The sequence below is a fragment of the Colius striatus genome, chromosome 16 (genome assembly GCF_028858725.1).
Source record: "Colius striatus isolate bColStr4 chromosome 16, bColStr4.1.hap1, whole genome shotgun sequence".
Lineage (NCBI taxonomy): Eukaryota > Metazoa > Chordata > Aves > Coliiformes > Coliidae > Colius > Colius striatus.
In genome coordinates this window covers 12,220,450-12,245,571 of record NC_084774.1, presented here as the reverse complement: position 1 = coordinate 12,245,571, position 25,122 = coordinate 12,220,450, and the positions used below count along the sequence as shown (strand labels likewise).

Here is a 25,122-nt window from a genome sequence, read left to right as displayed (position 1 = left end):
GTAACCCATTAGTGACTTCATTTTTCTCTTCCTCTACCCCACATCTGTCTTCTGTGCAGTATGTACAGAATTACAAATTGTTGCCAGACTGGAACAATGCATTTCCCTTCCTTTAAAAGAAAATGATTTCCTCTAGTTCAGACAACTATTACATATAGCAGCTTTCCTATTCGAGACAAATGTCACAAGAATTCAATGCATATTTATTCTACTTTCCTGTCATTTTTGAAGGCTAAATACTCATTCCTCCTCTTCTAGGCATACTCATTAATCTGTTTGTCAGCAAATTAAATGCTCTTATCTTCCTAATGCTATTGTTTGCAGCTGCCCGAGTGCTCTGGTTCCTCCCCATGCACTCTGAACATGAGAATGCCGAGTGTTCATTAAGACAAACAGTTTTTATTCCAGGCAAGACATTACACTGAGCCAAGAAAAGGTTTGTGACATGGCAGAAAGTAGGTGCCCACTGCTGGGAGTTTTTAGAAGATGCCCTAGAATGGTTTGGAGGGAAAGGTACTTAGTTTAGACAATACAGAATGCTAAAAGGAATGGAATTTGTCATTTGTCCAGCCCAAGCAGTTTGGACCTCTCTCACGCTCTGCTCTGGTGAGCCCCTACCTGGAATATAGTGTCCAGCTCAGAAGTGCTCTGTACAGGAAAGAGTGGGTCCAGAGGAAGGCCACAAAAATAATCAGAGGGATGAGTGGAAGTTGTGCTGTGTGGAGAAAACTCTGAGGAAACCTTGTTGCAACCTTTTAGTATTTAAAAAGGGTTTATAAGAAAGACAAGATCTTTTTAGCAGAGTCTGTTGCAACAGACAAGGGGTAGATTTAGACCAGATATAAGGAAAAAAAAATTAAAGTGAAGGTGGTGAAAGACTGGCACAGGTTGCCCAGAGAGGTTGTAGAGGCACCATCACTGGAAACTTTCAAGGTCAGGTTGGATGGGGCTGTAAGCAAGCTGATCTAGTTGAAGGAAGGCAGGACTAGATGACCTTTTAAGGTCTTTTATAACCCTAACTGTTCTATGATTCTTTGCTGAGGAGAGACTTAAACACTAATCTACCCATTTGGATGACTGCTTCACCAGCTGAGGTAGGAAGGATAACCATCATGACTACTATTGTGTCTGTAGTAACTGGAAATGCAATTTAGAGAGAGTCTGTCTGTGGCTGGGCTCTTGGAAGAGAGCCAGCCTCAAGCCTCTCTGTGGGTCTCCATGTACACCAGGACAGAGATCAGGACATGTAAAAGAGTGTGAAAGTCAAACAGTGAGGCATTGTGCAAGTTTAAGCACTGCCAGGGTCAGCTGGTATCTGAGCAGGATACAAGGATGTTAATTTTGGTCTTCATCACTGAAATTCCACCTATGCCCTGCTTCAGCTTCATGCCTTTCTGGATCTATTCCCCTGTGCTCTCATCACAGCCAGGTCAATTTGATGAACTGCTCAGCGATTCAGCCAGCACTAACTTTAAGAGCTAAGTGCTTTTGCCATCTTTCAGGACACAATCATGAAATGAGCACTACTTCACTGTCTCAAATTTGGGCTTTGGTGATTGAAGTTTTTCATAAGTACCCCACGAATTCTCTGGTCCACAGTAGCTGCTGAGATCCAGTGGTAAATCTTTTTTATGGCAGGCTTTTCTTGGTTATCAACTTTAAGCTCAAGGAAGACTCAACAGTTCTGGAGTCAGGTACAGCAAGAGAAGATTTGAGATGCAAATTGAAGTCATTTATTAAATGACATAAAAATTAAGTTGTAAAAATAAATGTGTACAACAAACAACTGGAAAATCAGCTTTCATGTAAATATTACCAGTTTGATACTTTCTGCCCTTTGACTGTGAGTTCCTAGCACAGAAGAGTACCCAGTAACCGTGCCACTGCAGCTGCAGTGCTGTAAGATAATTCAATGCAGTTCTCAAAAGTTGCTTTGCTTTGCTGTCTTCGTTGTTTTAAAAAACGGAAAGGGAAAAAGGCTTTGGGGAATTAAGGGAAGCTCAGCAGTTTTCTCAGGAACATCAAAACTAACATTTCTTCAATACCTTGTACAATTTATCCTTTACCTGCCTTGGCTGATTGGCTATTTCACAGTAATTATTTTCACTATGGAAAGAGATGCTGTTAGCTGTGTGCCATGTGTTCTGTTTTTCTGAATGTTCCTGGCATTGTCTCCTGGCCTATCACTATTACTAACTTCATGTGCTATTAATTTTACTCATCTTCCTACTAGCCAAGAAACCTTCAGCACCCACGGAAGAATTAGAAGATGTCAGCCTGCCAACATCTGAAGACAGTCCACAAGCCTTACTTGTATCTGAATCCACAGATTCTCCCCAGAAACAGACAGAAAGAAACCCAGCACAGCTTCCCAGCCCTCCGTTGCTCCCAGCTCCACCGCCGAAGGCAATCTCCAAAATCACAAAGACTGTAACAGGTCAGTCATTACTGGTCAGTAAAGACTTTCCCATCCCTTATGTGCTGTTCACCTACACAGCACAGTGTATATTTTTTCCTTGCATCCTTTTTGAAGCCTATTGCCACAAACTGCTGTGAATCAGGCTAGCTATATTGAGTGAAGAGAATATTAATGATTCCCATGAACTAAACAATCCAGTGGCCTGACAACAACATGTTAATCTTTATACTTTACATATTTTTCTGAATCTCTCAGAGGATTATTTGTTGCAAGTCTGCTGTGCTAAATGTATAAAACAAACCAAACCAACTGCCAACATCTGCTCCACTGGATGCTCATATCAATATGCTATAAAAGACAAAGAAGATGTAAATGTTTTAATTACCTAGACTGTCACTGGCTAAAAGTAAAACAGCCAAACTCAAGTCTAAGTCAGTAGGTTCTGTAGAGGTTTCCATCTGAAGACTTTGCTTTCTAGGGTAGGTCTAAACTATAGCTATGAAATGTGGTCTAGTAAGACAGAACACAACATAAATGATACACCTGGCACCCACAAAGCAATCCTCTGTGCCAGACTTCATTGAATGCTTCAAGAGCAGTTCCCCTGGGCCTGATTTTCTAATGTATTGCCAATGTTATTGCACTTTCCAACATTCTGGCAAAGCAGAAAGGGTGTCAAAGTGAATATGATTTTAGTTTCTTCCAATTTTAGGGCCCCTGCATATGGCATAAGCAGTTAAAAGGGCCTTATTGCAAATTAGAATGGAGTCCTGACATCCTAAATGTCAGACTGGTTGGATATTTAGACTTTTAAGTGACAGTCATTATCTCAGCCCTGATCTGCATCTACACTAATCTATTGGCACAATAAATAGGGTTTTCAAAGTCACCAGGAAGCAGAGGGGGAGTGTGGTCTAACCACTGGGATTCATAAAAAATACTGAGGTTTTCAGTCTTTTTGAACAAATGTACAAGTATTTGTTTCTCTTGGAAAATATCTATTGGCCATGCTTAAAAGCTTTATGAGTTTAAATGGGAGCTGTATTCAAATTGGTATCATAACACTCCTTGGGAGGTGCTGTTCAAATTGCATCAACATTCCAGGCTATGGGCTCAGGCTCTAGCTTGCCCCTTTCACTTTGCTCTGCATGAGAGGTAGGCTTAACTAAAGTATTTCCTGTTACGTCCAAGATATTCTGATCTTTGGCATTTTATCCTTATATTAATTTTCCACAAGGAACAACTCTGTTTTCTCAACAACTCCAATAACTATAGACCCTTTTTCAGTAGTGGTTATACCTTTGTTTATTTTTGTGTAGATGTGGAGGCAGTGGTAACTTAAGAGTAAACAAATACAGTCAGTGAGTCAACAGGAATACAAATGTATGAAGAGAGAGAAAGAGTGATCATGAAAGAAAAAGAAGGGGTTGAAAAGCTGTTTTGTGATTAGGTTTTTTTCCCCTTAGTGATGCTGTTAGCAGAGCAGTGAGAAATAAGCCAAGCACCAATTAATCAGAGAGAGAGGGGGAACAGGGCAAGGTGCCAAGACATCACTTTGCAAGATTATTCACTGAACAACTGTCATTAGGATAAATAAGGTGTGATCCAAGGAAACCTGCAACTCTTGACACTGGCCCAAGCTGCAATGAGGACAAAATTGGCCCTTGGCTTGTTCCATGAACAAGCAGGTATAAAGATAAAACAAAATCTTTTCCCTTCCTGCTTTAGGGTTGAGCTGAACATGAGGTTCTTGCTCCGAGAAAACACAGACATCTTCTCTCACTGTGCAGCAGTATAAAGTGACTTGAGGCATATTTTTCATTCTCTCAGGCCATAATTCAATGAGCAATGATTGGTCATAAACATCCTCTGTGCCTCTGTACAGATCATCAAAATCTTTGCCCAGCAGAGGTTGGCTGTCTCCTGGCCACAGCAACCATCCTGATGAGTGGAGGAGGAGCTCTGGGGTGGGAAGGTCTTTCATTGCCAAGACATTGCACATTGGGCACCTGGGTACTGAAGAAATATTCTTGTGCTTTCAGACATTTCAGATTTTAAACAGGATGTGTTTTTTTACTAATCAATACAACTAGCCTGACTCCTGACTCCTGGATGATGAATGAAGCTCTGGCCATTGGTTAGGGTTCTGGGTTGGAAGGAGAGAAATGTGCCAAAATGCCTTCCAAAAAGGAAAAAATAATGTTAGACCTTCCATAGAACAAATTCTTTTATTGTGGATGTAACTTTCCTCATTGAAGAATGCTCTCCTGCTCAACCTACAAATGTCAAGAAGAGATCTGGCTTAGTGTTGTCAGTCTCATACTTCTGATTGCTTTTGGTTATGACTACAGGACTTCTTCCTACTTTTGTTTTGCTGTTCTCAGTAATTCTGACCTTCATCCTCCAGATGCCCAGCTCTATTCACAGTCATACCGTTATGGAGCTGTACCAGTTTTCTACATTAAGAAAAGGCATATAGTTGGTAACCATTATTCAGGATGCTGAGCCTGAGAGGAAATATTTAGTAACTGCAGTTAATATTAAAACCTACTTTTGTCCTCTTGCTTTCTAGTGAGTTATCTTGCTAATGTCCTTTTTACACGGGTATTACAGATAATCCTGGCCTGAGCAGAAGTTTGTCTCTGCTATAAACTGAAGGATTTCTCAAAAAGAAGTAAAACTGATCTGTGAAAACAAGTTTGCACAAAGCTGTACAAGCTGTCAGTTTAACTTCCTGCTTAAAACACTAGGTGGCAACAAGAGAAAAGAAATATCCTTTTGTATGAAGCAGTAGCCTTGTCTTCTTACACTCAGACTGAGCTACTGGTGTGAGCAACGCCATATGCCAGGGGCTTGGGACGGAGGTGTAGGGGAAAGGGGAAAAGAACTGCAGAACATCAAAACTCTTCAGCATCGTTTTTTCAGGCCAGATGTTCAGTTATCTTAAGAGTGGGAAGCTACCAAATTTACAATTAGGGAAACATCTACTGTGGTTTGGACTCGGGTGCTAGAGAAATCTAGAAAAGTCTGATTTCCAACCAAATGACTACATTACATAAAACATGTAGGAAGCTGGGGGTAAAAAAAAAATCACTATATTCTTTTTTATTATTTCTTCTTCTTAGTGCTCAATACCACACCTTTCATTTGGCAAGTTTTGTTACATGAACATTATCCTCATGTTATAATGATTTTACCATTTCTGCAACTGGCACATGAAAGACAGAGATCTACACTGTGCAGTAATCACAGAGCAGCAGATAATAGACATTGGTACATTTTGTCCTGACTGAGAAACCACAGTGCATAAATTTTAATACAGTCTGTCAGAGTCCAGTAGAGGAAGTGTTAGACTGGAAAGCCACAGCAGTACAAACCATTGGTGGTTAGAAGGAACAGTACTGGCAATCAAGAGTGCATTGAGGAAAAAGGAGAATCTGATACTATGGGAAACAGGGGGAAAAAAGGGAATCATCTATTTTGCTGCATCACAGACCTGGATCTGTATAGTATGAGCCTTTTGAATTCAGACTGTTACCCAGCTTAACCTGTTACCTCCTAGCAAGAATAAAACATCACCACTTTCCTCTATTCAGTGTAACAAATTAAACTCAATGCAGACTGTATGTGAAAAAAACCAAAGCAGCATTGCACAACCTCTTGCTCTCTTGTGTTCTGACAGCAGGAAGTGAAATAGATGACCCAGCCATGAAATCTCCTCCTTCCACCATCCTGAAGAATTATGTCATTGTCGGTTCCTCCCAAATCTCAGGACAAGCTGCCCTATTCCATCCCTCTGGCCAGAAAAGTTCAGATCCCCATGTCAGAGGACAGGTAACAACACCAACGGGTTCCCCTCACCTGGCTGCCGTCCACCTGCCTTTACCTCCCAGCAGAGTCATTGAAGAACTCCACAGGGCTCTGGCCACCAAACACCGGCAGGACAGGTACCTACAGCCTCTAGGCCATATGGGTGCATGAGGAGAGTTATTCCACCAAATCATTTGTCTTGGGAAATATCCCTACTCAGTTATTAGCACTTTATTTACACCTACAGCTTGGGTTTGCCTTCCTCGTGATGTCAATACTTTGAACACTCATCCCTGGTTAAAGTGCTTCATTTGGCAGTTACTTCAAAGTCTGCTCTTCCTTCCAGGTTACTGTGACATGGAAGTAGATTTTCAAACATGTAGAAATATTTGATAATCCTTGACCTATTGCAAAAGAAAATCTCCCATGAGATACCAAGTTGGAGTAGCTAAAGCATATCCTGCTCTAAACATCAGTACTCTGCATATGAGAAATGCCACTATTTCAGTATATGTCTCCTGGTTTACACGTGAACATAAAGGGTATCCATTTTTAAACAAATACTTGTGTAGGAGTTCATTGGGTACTTTGTTTGGTTTTCATTATAAACCCTCCCATGCATTAGAGGATGACAGAGATAATATTTTCTATCATAGAGCTTTGGAGTTAGTAACATTTCTCAGTTCCATAATAGCTATTGTCACAGGAACAGATTCAATGATATTATTTCCAAACCCCGTTAAACCTTTGTCATGAGCAGAAGATCAGAATGGTAATATTTCATGCCACATATGTTTTACATTAGGACGTGGTATGTGTTTTTTTACTAATCAATACAATATAGCATGTGGTTATATATCAAAGAAATACATTAGTCACCACCCTTTCATACCTTCTTTTTATGACAGAGGTAGGAAAGCAGATCCACATCAGCCATTCTCAACACAGTCTTGGGAATGCCATCCTGTATTGTCCCATGTTGAATGCTATGCCCTTGCCTTTACAAGCTTCAATACATTCTGGCAATTGTCATATAATCATGAGTTCCTACTGTGGCAGTAACACTATCTTTTGTAAAAACTGGGCTGTGCATTTTCCACCCACAGCTTCCATGGAAGAGAAAGCAAAGGCTCTCCCAAAAAAAGAGTGGATGTCCGTCCGTCCAGAACATCTAGCATTGAGCGCAACAAAGAAAAGGAGAACTCACTGAGTTACAGCAGTGATTCAGAAAATAAGTGGAACTCAGTTAAAGAGTTGGATGAGAACAAAGAAAACATGATCATGAACTCCGAGCTCAAGGAAGACTCTGTTTTTTATCAGGATGAGGAAGTTTTGAATGACTCCATTATTTCTGGTAAGGAAAGTAACTTCATATATTACAAAGATACACTATGGTAGCCTAACGGAATGCTCTGAACGAGGGAGCACGCAACAGAACTTGTCAGGCAGTATAAATTCATCTTATTCACCCATCAACTTCTCAAGGAATCCTAGTGAAAAGCTAAGTGAGATTTGAGTCACAGTCATTGTGTTTGTCTTTGTAGGTACTGCACATTAAGATGATGTTCAGAGTTATGCTGACAAGTCAATGTATGAGTGTGCTTTATCCTTTCAAAAGGTTTGTTATGAAGTAGGTATTGGGGTGATTATATACAGATTAGTATTTATCTGCAGAGGTACTCCAAGGACCGAGAGAGAACAGTTTATCATCTAACAAAGAGGCCCCCCACATATGAATACAGACCCTTTTTCCACGCAAAACACTTTAAAACTTCAAAAAGAGACATTTTTTAAGGAGGAATTATTTCTCATGTGATTAATTTACCCTACTCTTTGACATTCGAGTCTGTTCACCGCTAAACTTCAGCTTCTGCACCAAGAAGCCCATTATACATACCCCTAAAGCTTACTCAGCCCACAGTAAGACTTGAAATTTATTAATAAAATCATTTTCTTTAAAATGTCTGAAGATCATTGTGGCTTGCCTAATCCTTGCAGGTTGTAAATATCACAGAATGATAGGGATTGGAAGAGACTTCCAGAGCTCATCCAATCCAATCCCCTGCTAAAGCAGGTTCCCCTTGATTAGGGGAGCACAGGTGAGTTTGGAAGTCTCCAGAGAAGGAGACTCCACACCCTCCCTGCTAGAACATCCCTCGGAGAGACAACAGCTTTGGGGATGGGACTGCTGCCCACTTATTCAGCACAAGCTGAGACATTTGCAAGATATTTCTGTTCTAGACACTGGGTGGCACTGCTTGTGCCAGCATTCATTCAAGCCCACTGTTTGCAGTTCAAAGAGAAACAGAGATGCATTAGTGACAAGGATAGCACCAGAATAATTCCCTGAAAAGCTCCAGATTCTTTTTAGCTTAAAAAACATGGCTTAGTTCACAAATCAGGACACAGAACTATCCATTAATCCAAAGTTGCTTTACAAGTAGTGTACTATCTGGTATGATACCAACATTGCCGTTGCCACTGTGATGCAGAACAGTGCATCAGTGCTAGAGCTCCATGGTTACAGGAAGATTGGTACCGGGGTGCAGGTCACAGATGCCCCTAGAAAATGTGAGGAATTGTGCCTTGGCTTTCCATTAGACCCTACTTAATAAATAATTCTTTTAAATCTCTAAAAACACAAGGCAAGAGAGTAATCTGTGCACAAACTTAAAAAAATAAAATCACATAATTAGCACATAGCCCACAACCAATCAGTAGTGTGAGCGAGGTCTTTCCATCAGCACACACTCCTAGCATTTGCCTTTTGCTTGATGGAAAGAACAGTAAACTTACAGGAAATTAAATGTCATGATTTAACTGAACTAAAACAGAAACTTTTGTTAGGAACCTGCAGACCAAGCATGAAAAGGATGTGAATTTTCAAAGCATTTATTGTTGACCTAGCTGAGTTGCCATAAATCATGAAGGAAGCTACAGCCAAGATCCTGCCTGATACAGCTTGGTCATGGTGTAGACCAGCATTGAACATGCTCTATTGACCAGGAAAAATAACTCTCAGGAAGAAAATACTTTAATAAGGATATTTATAGGTTCAGTTTCTACTGAGATAGTGATCAGGATGGAATTTTCCTCAGGGTGCTAAAAGTGGATGTGGGGAAAACTAGTTTGGAGCTTTGTTCTCTGGCTTTGTTTTATTTATTTGTTTATTAATTCTGAGACATCAGATAAGGGTTTCTACAGCAGGTGAAATAACAGAACTGGCCATCAGTGGGCCAGTCAAGATGAGAACAAATAAGTTAAACAGTGTTTCCCAGCATATCTTACTGAAGGGGGTAACATCATCTCCCTCCTCTCATTTTGTCAGGCAGGTTTTTTTTTCAGGAATTAACCCACTTGGTCAGGCATGGGGAATGGCTCCTTTGACTAGCAGATCAGCTTAATCCAGATCCCTTGCATTTTTATTTGGTGCAATATCCTAAAGATTAATCAGTGCCAAGTGCATACGGACCATGGGAGTGGCTATAGCATAAGCCTTTTAGAAACCCAGACATCTGGATGAAGTGAACACAGCTTATCCTGAGTGGGTTATATGTTCCCTGCTCCTCTAATACAAGAGAAGAATTTGGGTTAAAGTTGAGATTTTTCAGATGTGATTTGTATTTTTAATTTCACAAAGTAGTAGATTCTAAGTGTGTAGCAGAGCAGCCTGTGAGCAGTCAAGGCCCTGAAAAGCAGCTTCCTTTTTCTTTCTTTCAAGAAAAACATTGTATTGTTCTGTCTTACTTTGAAATAGAAGCCTCTAGAGCATACATTGAGGTAGCTTAAGTCAGTGTCTCCACATCAGCTTCAAAACCTGACTTCTTGCAAAATGATCCAGTCTTTTAACAGCAGAGCATCAGTTTCATCTGGCCTTGATGAGCAGAAATCGAGCCCTGAGCTCATCTGAGCAAAAATCACTGTGATTCTAGCCCTTGTCCTCCCACACTTCAAAGATCAGGTATAGTATGGCACAGCAAGTAGTTTTATAAGAGACTGAAGGGAGTAGAGTCAGTACTGCTGGCTTGTAGCTTAGTTATCAGAGGTCCCTTGTTTCCTTCTAAGCACTTCTGGACAGAGGTGTACACATGTGCTCTACAGTATGCATATATATTGCTTTCAAAGCACCCAAGATGCTCTGAACTGCCTGCAAATGCACTATGCAGATGGCCAGCGTGTGGGCAAGACATCCATCATGTTCTGGAGTCGTTGGGCTTAATGTGCATGTGCAGTCTCTCTGCAGCAATCTCCTGACATGACCAAATTCCTCTTACCGCCTGTTTAAAATTTCCAGGTGAAAATGAGAACATGTTCAGGGATACCCTGGAGTTTGCTGGCCCCAAATGTGCTTCAGATTGTTTCCAGAAGGAATTCTGTTGGTTCCTGTGCTGTGTGGATTAGAGCATTGCAAACTCCCACTCTGCACCCACTCCTTGTGTGGTGGAGACTTGAAAAATCTTGTCAGAGTCCCAAGTCTGTGGCTTTGTGAGCCAAATGTTTTTGATGGAGTCATATATTCAGTTAGCAGAAGGCTGTGTGGCACCAGCCAAATCATTTAACTTCCTTACCCATCTGTTAAATGTATATCTGCTACCTCACAGAGGGCTATGTGCTTTAATTAACGTTTGCAACAGACTTTGAAAGCATTAGGAGGAAGTGTTAAAACAAGGCCACAGCTTTTAAACTCTAAGCAGGGTTTTGAGCTGATTATGGTTTCTGAATAGTTTAAATTTAAACCACTGCAACTATCAAAAGGCTTGTCCTGGCTCAAACAGGGAGACTATAACTGCTCTCTGCCCCAGTCTTCTCAATGTGAATGTGTGGATGTGGTACAGGGCCCTCCCTTCTGCGTGAAGAAATTAAAAATCAGTAATGGTAATAATCATGTAGGTCCACAGATCCCTAGCAAATAACCCCCAATATTTAGGAAGGAGAATCTATTTAGGATTTAGAATCTTGCCAACCTCCAGAGCATCCTTTATAAAATACACTTTAATCCTATCTCAAATGCCAAACAAAAATACCAATTAAATGTCATTTTATTTAAAAATGAGGTGACCTTTTCTAGAAAAGGTGAAGCATTAAAAAATCTCCTTTAAAGTAAAAACGAACCAAACCAAAATAACCTCATATTACACACCATGCTCCCAAGACAAAGCAAATACAAAGATTTCACTGTAGTTCCTACATACTCTGACAATACACTAAACCCCATCTGACTGGTGCTACTCTGCAATGATCATTTTTAGACTCTGCTGAAACCTTTCACTGGACACCAGAAAAGCCAGGACAGTACACCACAGGAGTGCAGGGATCTGGTGTAAATTTGCTTGCTTACAACCTACCTGTGACTTGGTTGTTAGGAGTCTGCAGTCCTACCAGTATGACTTATAGTAGCACTTCTCTCATAAGCAAGCTATCCCTCCTCAGATATGGACACTACCTCAATCTTTCAGCCTGCATTTGAAAATAAAGATAGTTTTCTACTTTACAGCTATTTTACTGCATGTGTTTCCATACACATGGCAAAGTGGTTTGATAAGCTCAGGAGTCCAATTTTCATTTGTTTAGCCTGATAAAGTCTAATGAATTGGACCAGAGATACAGAAACACCGAACATCAAATGCAGTTCCCACTAGTAAGAGTGAAAGATGTTTCTAATGTCATCAGAGAGGCAGCATCAAGGACTTCACAACCAGCACACTGAAAAGCATTAGACTCCTACTCAAAGCTATTGTTGCAGGTTCTTCCATGAATAGCTCTTTTATAATAGCAACATTTTAGGTTGTCTGGTTTGATGGAAAATACAAGTTATCCTATTTTAACAATAAGCACAACAGGTCATGCAATTAGAGTAAGTGTTTGTATCTCTTATTGTCCAAATGCCCAATTATGTTACCAGAATTCTGCAAATTATCATGGAATCTGGCCTTTTCATTAATTTCTTGGAGTATTTGCCCCTGCCCTCTTCAGAATAAAAGGCCTAATGTCAACAGCATAGCACTGATTGCTAAATGAAATTGCTATGACACACTCACACTGAACAGGATGTAGACATACCTAATGACTTACATTTAGTGTTAGAGTTCACATAGTGTCTGATCACAATTCTAATGTTATAATGTCTAATGCTAGAAAACCAGAATGACATTTAATATATGTGTGTGTGTATATATACACATATGCCAAGCAACACCTCCAATTATTTCCTTTACTATTACCTGTTCCTGGCTATGCCTGCTGACTCAGAGAGGAAAGTGTACATGATCTGGCTGCTTCTGCACTGAGTGATCCAGTCCTTCTGCAAAGGAACCTCTAAATGGTTCAGGAAATAGGGGTTGCTCAGGGCTACCAGGGTGCTCAGAGGACAGAGGCAAGATGCACAGCCTTTGGCTTCTGAACTAGTGATGTGAATCATGTCTCAGCTGCAAATAGTTTTCACATGAGAGTAGTGCTTGCTTATAATGGATAACCAAGATAAGAGGGGAATATGATCCTTCTGCATTTGTAAGCAGTTTTGTGTCCGAGCCCTGCACAACTGTAGTGATGCTTACATTCATGTGTACAACTGCTCATTGCACATTAACATACAGGTCACTGTCACTCTACAGGTTTCTCTCTCTTCATATGTTCGTGATTCTTTTCCAGGAGCTGTCTTTCTAATTACTTTCTTTCCAATGCATGTCCCAGGTACTTTGCCAAGAAAATGCAAGAAAGAACTGCTGGCAGTAAAACTACGAAACAGACCAAGTAAGCAGGAGTTGGAAGACAGGAATATTTTCCCAAGGAGGACAGATGAGGAAAGACAGGAAATCCGGCAGCAAATTGAAATGAAACTCTCAAAGTAAGTCTAAGAAAAGGGAGGAACCTCCCTATACAATGGAGTGTCCTCTGAGTACTGTTGATGAGACACTATCACCCACTGCCAAGTCTATTTGCTGCAATGAATCATACACAAACTAATACAGCACATATACAGCTGTCTATCAGCCACATGAAAAAAATCTTAACTCCCTCTTCAGTCAGGATTCCCTGGATTTCAATAGAAAACCAGACAGAAGTCAATGTGGGAGAAAATTTCTGCCCAAATTCTGCAGCTCCACCAACGATTATGTTGATTTTGAGGTCCACCAGAAATACCAGTACTATACAACAATAGTATTTATTGATTAATCTGATTTTGCATTGTCAGTGTTAGATGAATTTGGGGATAAAGGCAACTCTTATAGCTGCCTATTTACTTGAAAAAGAGAAAGCTGCTGTATGCATTATGTTTCTGGTTTAAAGAAGAAACAACTTCATCAGCATTGCCCTCACATGGGTTAGGTGTTTGTGTAAGTCCAGCTGCAGGGACAGCAGGGATGATCTGGTTTTGATCAGTAACCAGGGCAACGGGGTAGAGCTATGAGAGAGACAGCATTATTGTGGTGTATAGCCTAAAGCAAAGATTTAAGGTAACTGTGAGGCTCAAGCTGCACCATTTGGGTTAGCTGTGTGGTTTTTTAACAGCTACATTTGGATATCTGCAAACATGAATATTTTAGATGAGACAAAGTGGATTGTTAAATAATCTGTGCTGCGCCTGCCCACGCTGGGACAGTGAGCGCTGCTCACCGCCAAAGTGCTTGGAATCAAATTGAGAAACATGAACAGAAGTTCATTTTCAAGGCTTATTAAATATTAAACATCTCAAGCCTTTCCTGAAAGAAACATTTATTGATATTTAGACTAGCTCATTCATGTGTGTGCATTTGATTAAACTTTCCCTCGGGGGACAGGGAATGAGAAGCACACATAGAGATCAGAGCACAAGTCCTAATGGAACAGAGTTTATGGAGAAAAACAGCACTGCCCTCAGCTAAGAAAGAAGCGGGAGAGTGAACACAGATGAGGATTTTTGTGCAATTCATGATGCCCCTGCAATGTTGGAGATGGAGTAACTGCTTTCCAGACTCGGTAATGGCTGTTTATTCTTTCTAGCATGTTAGCACTTCAGGTCCAAAGGAGAATGGTGCAGTGTGCCAGTGACTGCACAAGAGAGAACAGATGAGAGTCCCTGGCACAAAACCACGTACATCCCATGCAAGCAGAAAATATCATGCTACAATTTACATTAAGTTCTGAGAGTTACAATCAGAGCAAATAATAGATATGCCACATAAATACCCATCACCTTAAGTGTCTTGTACCTTATTCGTGGCTTTGATCATCTTGACCTTGCAAACTTCGTGTATTCATTTCAGAGAAGTATTTCAAGCTGTACTTCAGTATTGTTAATTTCAGTATTTTGGCCAATCAATTGCTCATGACACGTCTACAAGAAATTAGAAGCCTAATTTTATGGGTTTTAAATACACAGAAATGGTTTCCACCCTACTGCATCCTTAAAAACAAGTCCAATCATCACAAAGTATGCTCTGAGTGAGAAGTTTATCTCATATCCAGCCACACCGCACACTGATGAAATGCCTAGAAGGTCACATCTCTTCAATACAGCCTGACTTCTCTTAGTGTGAAAGGTCTAATGGAATTGCAGCTTTGGATGATACAATTACAGGCTTTATGACTTTCTTTTCATTTACTATTTGGCTTGCATAAATAATTACCCTACAGAATAATTTTAAAGCAGGCACAGCTTAAGTCAAGCATCAGTACCAGGATTTAAAAAGAAAACTGCTCTACTGGTGAAGAAAAGGGCTGGTCATTACTAGAAGCTAGGGAATGTAGTGTCTACAGGCCATTATTCTCAATGGCAACGTCTAGAGGATGGCTAAAAGCCATCTTTGTTTCAAGTGCTGGAAGATAGGGTTTCATTTAGCTCCTTCCTCCTGGAACGTGTAAGATTCATCGCATGTCGGGGAACAGACGGTGCAGAGATTGCTGAAATAGCCAGGAATGGCAAAACAGATTGGAAGCAGTCTCCCACACAACTTCCAGCACATATGTCCACTGGCAGAACTCAGCTCAACTCTTAACTCATCCACCAGAATAGAACATGACCATGCAAACAAGCTCAGGTGATGGATGCATGCAGGAAAATATTTACACCAGGAAAAGTGAGTACATGTTAAAAAAGAAAAAAATGTAGAAATACTGGTAAAGGCCAAAAAGTCAAAGTCCTAGAAATATCCCTCTGGAGTTTCTGATGAGGATGGACTAGGTGTCATCCCACAAAACTCAGACCACCCCAGAGTTCCCACTCAGAGCACAACCTGGCAGTAGCATGGAAATATAATCACACTGAGAAGAATGCAATTCTTGGGTGAGGTCTTTAAATTCATTCATTTTACTGGTACTTGTGCAGCATAGTGACAGCTTGGAAGTTTACTGCTAAACATTCAGGTGTGAAGCACTGACTGGGATATGGGATCAAATAGAAATGTCTGTTCTCTGTGTGATTTTGCCACTGTCTATGCAGATAAGACCACAGTGTTGCTGCTGCACTAGTGACACTGATAACAGCAATGGGACTTGCTGGCTCAGTTATGAATGTGTGCCATCAGGCTACAGATCTGCACTTTAGCACCAAAGAATAACAGATTAGTGAGCATTATTCAATGGTTGTCTGCATAAGAATGGCAAGTAAACAGGCAGTTGTTTTCAAGATCAGTATTTTTCAGCACATTTGTAGGTATTTAAGAGCCTATAGCTGTCCAAGAAATTGCCTCAGTGCCACAGCTAACACTAGCCTAGCTCTGTACTCTGGAGAGAAAGCTGTGCTGACGTATATAATGTGCAAAATACACTGAATAACAGTGTCTCTGTAACTTCAAAAATGAGGAGGCAAAATAATAACATTTTTCAAAACCGCCAGATTTTTTCAAATGGTTTTAGTTGTAACACATTTCAACAGCACTTGTGAACCTGCTGCAAAAAACAGCTCTCTGCTATCATGTTGATGAGTGGTTATGCAGTCAAAGCTAAAATCCTTATTTTTCTTAATTTCCCCACTCATTCCATCTCAAAAGAGAGACTGAGGAATTCTGGTAGATCTTTTGGGCCAGATTCTACTTTTACAGCAGTGCAAGCCCACCGACTTCAGATTTGTTATTGACTGACAGCAGCATGAGTACAGATTCAAGTATTCATTTATGTGCATTGCTGCCTTTGAAAAGCGTTATTGCCCATATTTCATGCTCCAGGCCAATTTAGTCTACCACTTGTTGCCGTGGAAACATGCACGTCTCCCTCCTCCTCCATCCAAAGTGGCAGTATTCCATTTTCCTCAGAATTCCCTTTCCAGTAGTGTTTCTCTTCCTAATTCATGCATCCCTAGTGCCCCAGGCCACGATGGGCACATGCAATATTCTACTGTGCATTAGGCAACAGGGCTCCCAAGAGTGCTTGGTTCCCATTATGATGTGTTTGGAGTGAAGATAATAAGCCCTCAATGGAATTCAGTGAATTGAAAGCTCTTTGTGTCAAGAGGCAGAAAAGGCATTTGCAAGTACGATTATTTGCAATAACTGCTTTCTGCCTTACAGACTCGCTTTCTACTGGAAGGGGCTTAAGCTGAAATCTGGGGGAGAAAAATAGTTGCTAGATTGAAAAGTGACACAGGAAAAGGTTGTTTAATTAAGTTTGATATCTGACTGTTTAGAAAGTTAATGTTTGAACTGCCTAGGTGGTTGGTACTTCTCAAGTATGCCTTGTATAACCACAGTTAAAGACACTCCATTATTACTTAATGTTTCAGTGAAAACACGAATTCCCAGAAAACATAATACTTGTAATTTTCACTTCATGTTCTGTTTCACCTCCTTGGATATTTGCATAAGTAGAGACTGTGCATTAAGCAACACTTAAAATATTATCGAGACAGGAATTCAGGTACAGAAACGTGGGCAGCAAAGGAGTCAGACAGGAAGAATGATGGTTTTGTGGACACAGAGGGGAACCAAAACTCCAGCACCTAAAACTGATCTTTGCCACATTGGAAATCTTGGTGTGGGTAAGTAGATCATGCTGGGGCAAGGTTTCTTGGCAATGTAAAGTGAAAAGGAGATATCTTTATTCAGTACCACATCTGGAAATCTGCAGTTCTAGTGCTGCTCTAAGTTTCTTGAAAAGGCATTTTTTGTTTGACTTGCCCAGAAACTCCAGACACAGCTAAATGCTCACCCAGACTAGACCCTGGTTTGTACCTCAGTCTCATGTAACAGAGCATGATGTTCACAGTGCTGCTGGAGACAGAACACTACCAAGCAAATAGCACTTGAGATTTGCAGCCTAGAAGCAGAAAGCGTGACAGTTCAACACTGAGCTACCATAAAGGAAAATTTTACCTGTTATGAAACAAAAGCTGTCCCCTGTTTTCCAAGACTGGCACGTCCAGTGCTGCTTCCTCACAGAAATGCCTCGGTGAGCTTTGAGCTGTGCTCACCAAAATGGCATCAGCCCTCCAGACCAAGACTCAGTGGGAAACTGAACCGAATCCACACAACTTTGGAGAATATTTTATTTGATTTTGATCAAAAAGGTGGGAGTGGGGGTGCAAACTATTAGCATCCTCAGTGCAGGAGCTGAGTAGATACCGACCTGAGCCCAGATTAGAGACTGGCCCAACTCCCTCTGGAGATTATCAAAGTTTTTTGATGAGGCTCCAACTGTGCTTAAACTCCCACCCACTGAACCAGAAATCAAGAAGCTGCCCTGATTTCAGAAGGCTGGGAAGACTCAACACATTTATTCCAGAGACAGAAAGGCAGGGGCAGGCACAAAGAAAAGATCATCTGTCACTGCTAGTTAGCTGTGTACAACTGTATGTGTTTCGTTCTTATTTGTCAGGAATCATCCAGGTAACCTTGTCTTTGGTGCTAAAAATAACCCAGCGAGCACAGCGTGGGCGTCTGTGCAAGCCTCAGCCACTCACATGAGACAGGAGCTATATATAGAGCTGCAATTTAATACTGTGGGCGTGTGTGTAAGCCCAGGGAGTCTCCTATTCTTGCTCTGCACTAGGCTGCGAGAGAAGATGCTGGCAGCAGGGACCAGCTGGAGGGTTGCTGTAGGAGATTTGCATGTGGCTACAGTATTTCATTAACAGCTTGCACAGTGGCAGAGTGCTTTTTAAACCTGCTGCTGTGTGAGGATTTAGGATTTTTTTCATGTTTTTTTCCCCTTTTCCATTATGGGCTCAGCTTTTCAGGCTACAGGAAAGAAAAATTTTGCAGTAGATGGGGGAGGTGGGCGAAAAGTTTTGGAAGAAAGGGGGAAGTGCAAGTAATAGCTGAGATGTTTTTGGAGCTGCCTCCAGGATTTAGATATCTGGATCCCATAGGCATTAATATTCCCTATGCCCTTCCTTGGTGTCAGGCAGTGACACACAGTTGGAAACCCTGTTGTGTACCCAGTGGCAGACAGCACTGGGTTGAGGTTTAGCATCTGCTGACAGAGTTACTCTGAGACAGCCTTCAAGGACAAAAATCAGGAGGAAAGGAAGAAAGCTCAAATTTTGTTAACGTTTCCAAGCAATGAGTCAGTTTAGTCTCCTGTTCACAGGGCTTTTTAGGTCCAAGGGAACTGCAGTATGGCTGAAATACGTGTATCAGAAGAGGTTCGAGTAAGTCTCTATGTGTCACACCCTGTCCCTTAAGGACTGAAGAGTTCTTGAGGAAAGTAGCCTTTGTTCCCTTTCACTTGTAAAATTAGAATAAACATCACTAATGTGAATCCCTGGTCAGCAAGTATCAAATCTAACTGCCCCAAGTGTGTGATCACAACAGACTATCTGGAGAGGAACTCTTCAACCAGAGGTTCTTGCTTACTTCAGTAGTGAAGGACAGTGCACGTGCAATTAATTATGGAGAATTAAAGAGCACTCTATTAGCTCTGGCCAAGAGTTGTGATCTGCAACTGAACCAGAAAGAGCAATTTGCTGTCTCAGATCAGCCCACAGCATTTTTGGCAAGAATTTTTGAACACGCTAATTCGTTTATGAAAGTCTGCAACAGAGGACTTAGTCTTGCATGTTAGTTTTTGATTAAAGATGCACGTGACTCAAAGTTGCTCTCATCACAGATTTGTAATGCTAAGGATTCAGCATATATATCCTGTTGAAAGTGTTGGGTATTTACTTTGTGCAAACATGGAGAAGTGCCATTACAAAGGGTAGTTACTTATGCCTGGGGACATGAGAAAAACCGATGAGAGATTGTCTTCTGGGAAGACACTAACTTCTTGCACTGCTCTGTTCTACTTCCCTGGCTTCAGTGCTGGGAATTGATAATCAAACATATTTTCCAGAGCACAGTGAAGGCAAGGGCAGCAGGTCAGTGCACAGCAGGGAAGGGAAGAGCAGAGCGGGAGGTGTAAACACAGAGAGGAATATCCAGGGCCTTTTCTGGGACACAAAAACAATTTCTTGAATAGGTCTTCTGGCATAAGTGGCACATATGAAACTAGAAATAGAAAAAACAGGGTTCAGAAAGCTGAAATATATCACAAGGAAGCATAATTATGTAAACACACTTACAGGAAAACTGCTAATGCAGGAAAAAACATTTAAGGGGAGAAAATAGCACCCTTGTTTTGCCCTGCTGAACTGTCTACAAATAGCAGCATGTGTTCAGGCACTGATCCTGTCCCAGGAACTGGGCATCTACACATGCCTGAAGATCTGAGCCATAACTCTGTAAAGTGACTAGCAGCCATAGACTAAAAGGAAATCTGCAGAACACTTAACGATGCTCTCTAATGCCTCACCTTACACTGGATTATGAGTCAGGTCCTTAAGCTCGTTTGGATCTGCTGCACAAGTAATTACAGACAGAAATTACTTTAACTTCTAATCAATACAGACCAAAGTATCTTTGTGCCAGCCATTTGTGCTGTTTGCTGAAAAAAAAAAACCTGACCAGAACAAGGTACTGTAGCAGTTGTGAGCTACCGATAACCTAAGGGTTAGGCAGGGATTCAGGCATTCACAGGGGTGGCAGTGCTCACCATTTGAGGAGCTGATCAATGTATTACTGAGAGAGTTTAGGATTAGATTTTTTGTTTTAGACCTGTTAATGAAGTTCAGGAAATGTGTTTTATGCACTTAAAGTCAAGCACTTACTTCACTGTAGTTGAAACAGAAGCAAGACAGGATGGAGAGTGTGTATCTGAAAGACTATAAACTGGTATAAGCAACATCTAGCGAGAAAAGGGGTTGGCTGCATGTTATTTAGTTTTCATGAACTCAGTTGCAGACCTGCCACTTGAAAGCATGTAAAAACAAGAGAGAGAGGGGTGCTTTTGGTATTGTGGTGGTTTTCCCCCTGCCCTCCTTTTAAACTTAACCAAATTCATATGCAGGCTGGATAGAAACGGTTTTCACTTTTGTTGTGAATTGCCTGCAGAATATCTAAGCAGATGGAATTCACTTCTCTCACAAAATGTGTAGTATGACCTTTAGTTTGGGAAAGGGAAGAGAAAAAGCTTTCTTACTGTGCAGTGTCACCTTTGCACACACCATACCTGGAAGGCATATGGCTAGTACTCAGCAATATGTTATCACTGATTTATGGGGCAGTGTTGTCAGATGAGTCACCTGCACCTTTGTGTGATGTACTTGAGCATGTTTTTGGACTCTCTTCCAAGAACTGCCTCACCACATGTGATCCAAGGAAACTAATTCACACAGTGCAGTTGCTGACCCTCCAAATACTGTTAAAGTTACTACAGTTTCCCCTTCCTGCCGCTCGGCACAACATCTGTAGCCTGGTTCATTCGAGATCTTAATTCCTTCCAAGAATCAGAGGTTTGGGCTTGCTGCTTTCATACAGAAAAACTAGGTCAGTCTGGCACAGTTTCTACCTTTTTGAAATAACCTTAGAGAAGATGAGGGGGGTGAAAAATGAAATAAATATTTAGATAATAGGGAAGAGGGGAAGGAGAGAAGAGAGGTCAGAACAGAAGGTCATTGTTTTTAATCAAACATTACTCAATAAATATTGTACACTTGTATCAATTATTAAAATGTAGTTCTAGGTAAATCTTTTTGATTCCATTGCCTGTGCCTGCTTGGCAAGCTGCAGCTGTGTAATCAGGTCTTGTGGGGCTTTTCCTGTTTATTTGTGTAGCTTGGGAGCTCCTTGAGTCAAACAGAGCACTGCAAGTTTCCTTCAGTACCCGTTTTTCAGGATAATTAACTCATCTGAGGGGCCAGCACACTTCCTTGACCTCTCCAGACTCTGGGGAGTGTTGTTTTTTTCCCCTGGGAAGAATTCTCATTTTCTCTCTTTCTCTTTAGCTGTCATGTGTAACACAGCAAAAGACAGAAAAGGACTTCCAGATTTATCAATCCATGCTCAATTATTTATCTAGTGAAAAGAAAAACAAACACCTTTGTAGGCTGAAGACCTCCTTTTCCCTCTATAGAGGACTATGTCAAGGCAGCTAGGAAACACACCTAGCTGCATGTTGGCAAAATCTGAGTCTTAACTCACATTAGAAACAGATTACTTCAGCTAGTCTGTTGTACAAAGCTGTGGCAGTTATGTGGTTGAACTAGATGATCTCTAAAGGTCCCTTCCAACCCCTAATGTTCTATGATTATTTTGTTTTGTTAAAACTGTACAAAATACTACTCAGCCTAGAGACAGCAAGCATGAGTACCTCACTGTTGGAAGAAAAGCCCTCAAAATCAAGACTACACAGCTCACAGAAGACCAGCCATTATCACTTGCTTAGGATGATCATATTCACTAAGCAAATTCAATTCTGAATGAATTAATACTTCATTAGTTTTTCAGAAATCATGTTAGAAAAATGTAAAAAGCCAGGATCTCACAATGGTATCTCCAGATAACAGCTGATTTATTGCCAAGAGATCAGGCTAATTTCAGGATGTCTGCAAAAGCCATTTTCTGGCCAGGCTACACTGCAACCTTATAATTATCACACAGAGTGGCCATAGTACTTCCAGACATCACCCAACAGGGGACAAATCCCCCTTCTCAGGAAAAAGGCTAAAACCAGTACTAATGTGGTAAGGAAAGTTATATTTATAGGCATCATGCAATTAAGTTTAAAGAAATCTTTTTGCAGCCTGTTTACAACATAAAAGAAAAAGAAAAGGAATGATAGGTGTGTGGAAACAGCAAGCTTAGGTCTGCAAGGAACAGCAAGCTCAGGGTTAGCAGGGAATTTAGGGTGAACTAGAAGCCCAGCACTGCTGGTGACTTGCCACGCATCAGCCATAGTGAGAAAAACGTGTTTCAAAAGCCCAGAAAACCAGTGTATGACGGAGGTAATTTGCAAAACAAAGGCCAGTTCTAGTTTTGCTGAAGTCACTGCCACCTTAGCTCTCTCCTGAGCTTACCCCCATCCTGGCAGCCACTCAGCACTCCAAGGACACACACAGATGTAGTAAAATGGAATCCTTTCCCAAGAACAGAGACCTAAGAAAGGTTTTCTGTTTCTGCCTTGCACTTTGGCAGTAAAAGATGGTGTATGTTGTACCACAACAAATCATACCAGAAATGTCAAAATTAAATGCTCAGGTCAATAGGACCTTACCTAACAGAACTTACATAATCAAGTTCTTATATATTATTCAATTGAAGAACCTAGATATTGAAAGCTCAGAATTTCCCATGCTGACTGAAGTCTGCCAGCAACCTCTATTTGAAATTACACCACCTTAACCAAACTCAGGATCCTAAACAGAATTAAGGAGGCTCCTAAAAAGCTTTGGAGAAATGCAGATAGAATAAGAGGATGACATTTTAATATTCACATCTTCTCTGCATTTGCATGTAAGTTAGCTTGTCTGTAAGGCTCAGTGGCATGCTTTGTGGCATCAAGACAAGTCATACTCCTCACACAGCCTAATTTAAAAACAAAGGAAAATAGAATCACTAAAATACCATTTGCTGTGGGAAGTGAATACAACCCTGGAGGGTCTGCAAATCTGGTTTTCCAGACAAGACACTTTGCCAAATTTTTCTATTCTATACAGTAGTAAAACCATATAGAGTAGCTTTGCAGAGCACTGTGAGATCTGCTGGTGAAATAACTTCAAAATAGGTGATTACTCCTGTCATTGCAACCAGGGCAGTCACACTCCTACAGAGTGCTTGGGCCGTGTCTTTGGGTTGTCACTGGAGTGTCTCATTTTACTTTGTATGCTGATAATAGGAACACTCTGCATTGAAAAATCAACAGATAACCTCAAGAGACACTTTGAAAAAAAGCAAAAGACTAAAATGAAATCAATGGGAATGCAGTAAAGAAACAGGATTCAGAGCACGCTGCGGGCAAAGACGCTGTGGCTCTGGCCAGCCTCGGTTAATGACAGCACGAGGGCAAGCTGCTGGTCTAGCTCAGTGCTGAAAAACGCTGGGCTAACAATAGCATGCACAAGAGAAACAGCAAACATTACAACAGATGGTGATCTGCCATCTGAAGGCAGGGATATCCCATCCTTTTGGAGATGCTGTGTGGGTGAGTGACAGGCGAGAAGTAGAAAGTACTTGTGTTGCAAGGGAGAGAGTTCCCAGAGAGATTCCTGCAATTTGATAGCGAGTGTGCAGTCATACATATGCTCCCAGCAGGGACTGTCTATCCCTGGGACATTTATGACTTTAGCAATCACTATCATTTAGGGTTTTTTTAGGGATTACTCAAAGCCAAGAGAGCACTGCATTTTCCTTGATTTACTTCTGCAATTAAGAAAGCTGTGCCCTTGCACAAAGCCTGACATCACAACCAGTTTGCAAAGTGCAACACCATGCCCTCTCCTGTTTGGGTTTTTGGGTTCACACAGCTCAACACCACCAGCTCTGGATGAAATCCTTGCAGTGGCCAATATGCCTCCAGATGTTTGCCACTTCACGGGCTTTGCAGATCGGCCCAAATGGTCCTTTATAGACAAATACAGGTTATGAGGAATAGACAAATACATTTTCCAGAGCACACATTGCATGGGGAAATACTCAGCAATTTGTAACCATGGCAAGAATGGCCATTCTCATATCATTTTTTTTTGCATTAGATGAGGGATGGAGGGATATAGTCATCAGAGACAGGCTGACAGGCTATGCATACCAATACTTCTTTGTCTCCTCTCTGCAAATCCAGCTATGGTTTCTTCCAATGACCCAAATCCCACAGTTGTACATTGCAGTGGCATCTGTTGGTAGGGACAACTGTTCATAGATTAAGTGAACAGTACTGCAGGATCTTAATGCCAGCTGTGCAACGGTGAGCATCCCAGCTGAATTCAGCATATTTTGAGACACTTCCATCTGTGTGTAGTATCTCTTTGACGGACTTTGAAATGCAGCTAATGCCATAGTCCAAACTGACATGTCTTTCTGTCTTCCTGTCTCTGTTCCCTCTAACTCCAGTGGCTGAAATTGCATTCCTGGCTGCCCAGGAAGTTGAGCCATGAGCCTAAGGACATTTCATCTCTGACAGGGCTCAAGAGTGGCTGGCAAGCCAGCCTCAGTCTCCTTGGAGGAGATGAAGCACAAACATTGTATTAGGCATTGTTCATCCCAGTGAAATCTAACTTTTTTTCCCCCTATATATTGTTCTTCACTAAGCACCCAGGAGTATACAACTGTTGCACCAGGAGCATTGGAAAGCCTCCGTGAAGTGGCAGTCCCCATCACTAGGCTAAGATTTGCTTCTTGTTTGCTAGTAACAGACTTGCAGGCTCCTTACTGTTGCTCAAGCAGTTGCTTTTAATATCACATCAGCAGCAGAAAGTGTCTTTATATAAATTAATATTCTGGTAATAAATACATAATGGGATAGAACTAAAGCCCTGGGATTTATATGAGTTCTTTCATTTACTTGTCCTGAAGCATCAAACCCACAATATTCTCAATTTGCCCAAATCTGAGCTGCATAACATTGCTTTTTATTTTTTTTCTCTCTGTGGGAACACAAAGCTCCTGAAT

At 41.1% G+C, this 25,122-nt stretch overlaps 1 protein-coding gene across 1 annotated transcript in view; it reads left to right on the top strand.

The window, feature by feature from the left end:
* PHACTR3 (phosphatase and actin regulator 3) overlaps positions 1 to 25,122 on the top strand; it is a 101,389-nt gene that overhangs the window by 61,214 nt on the left and 15,053 nt on the right. Inside the window, exons 5-8 of the mRNA XM_062009452.1 lie at positions 2,234 to 2,437; positions 6,102 to 6,366; positions 7,336 to 7,583; positions 12,920 to 13,073. Coding sequence (XP_061865436.1) covers positions 2,234 to 2,437; positions 6,102 to 6,366; positions 7,336 to 7,583; positions 12,920 to 13,073 — 871 coding nt within the window. The remainder of the gene's footprint in view (positions 1 to 2,233; positions 2,438 to 6,101; positions 6,367 to 7,335; positions 7,584 to 12,919; positions 13,074 to 25,122) is intronic.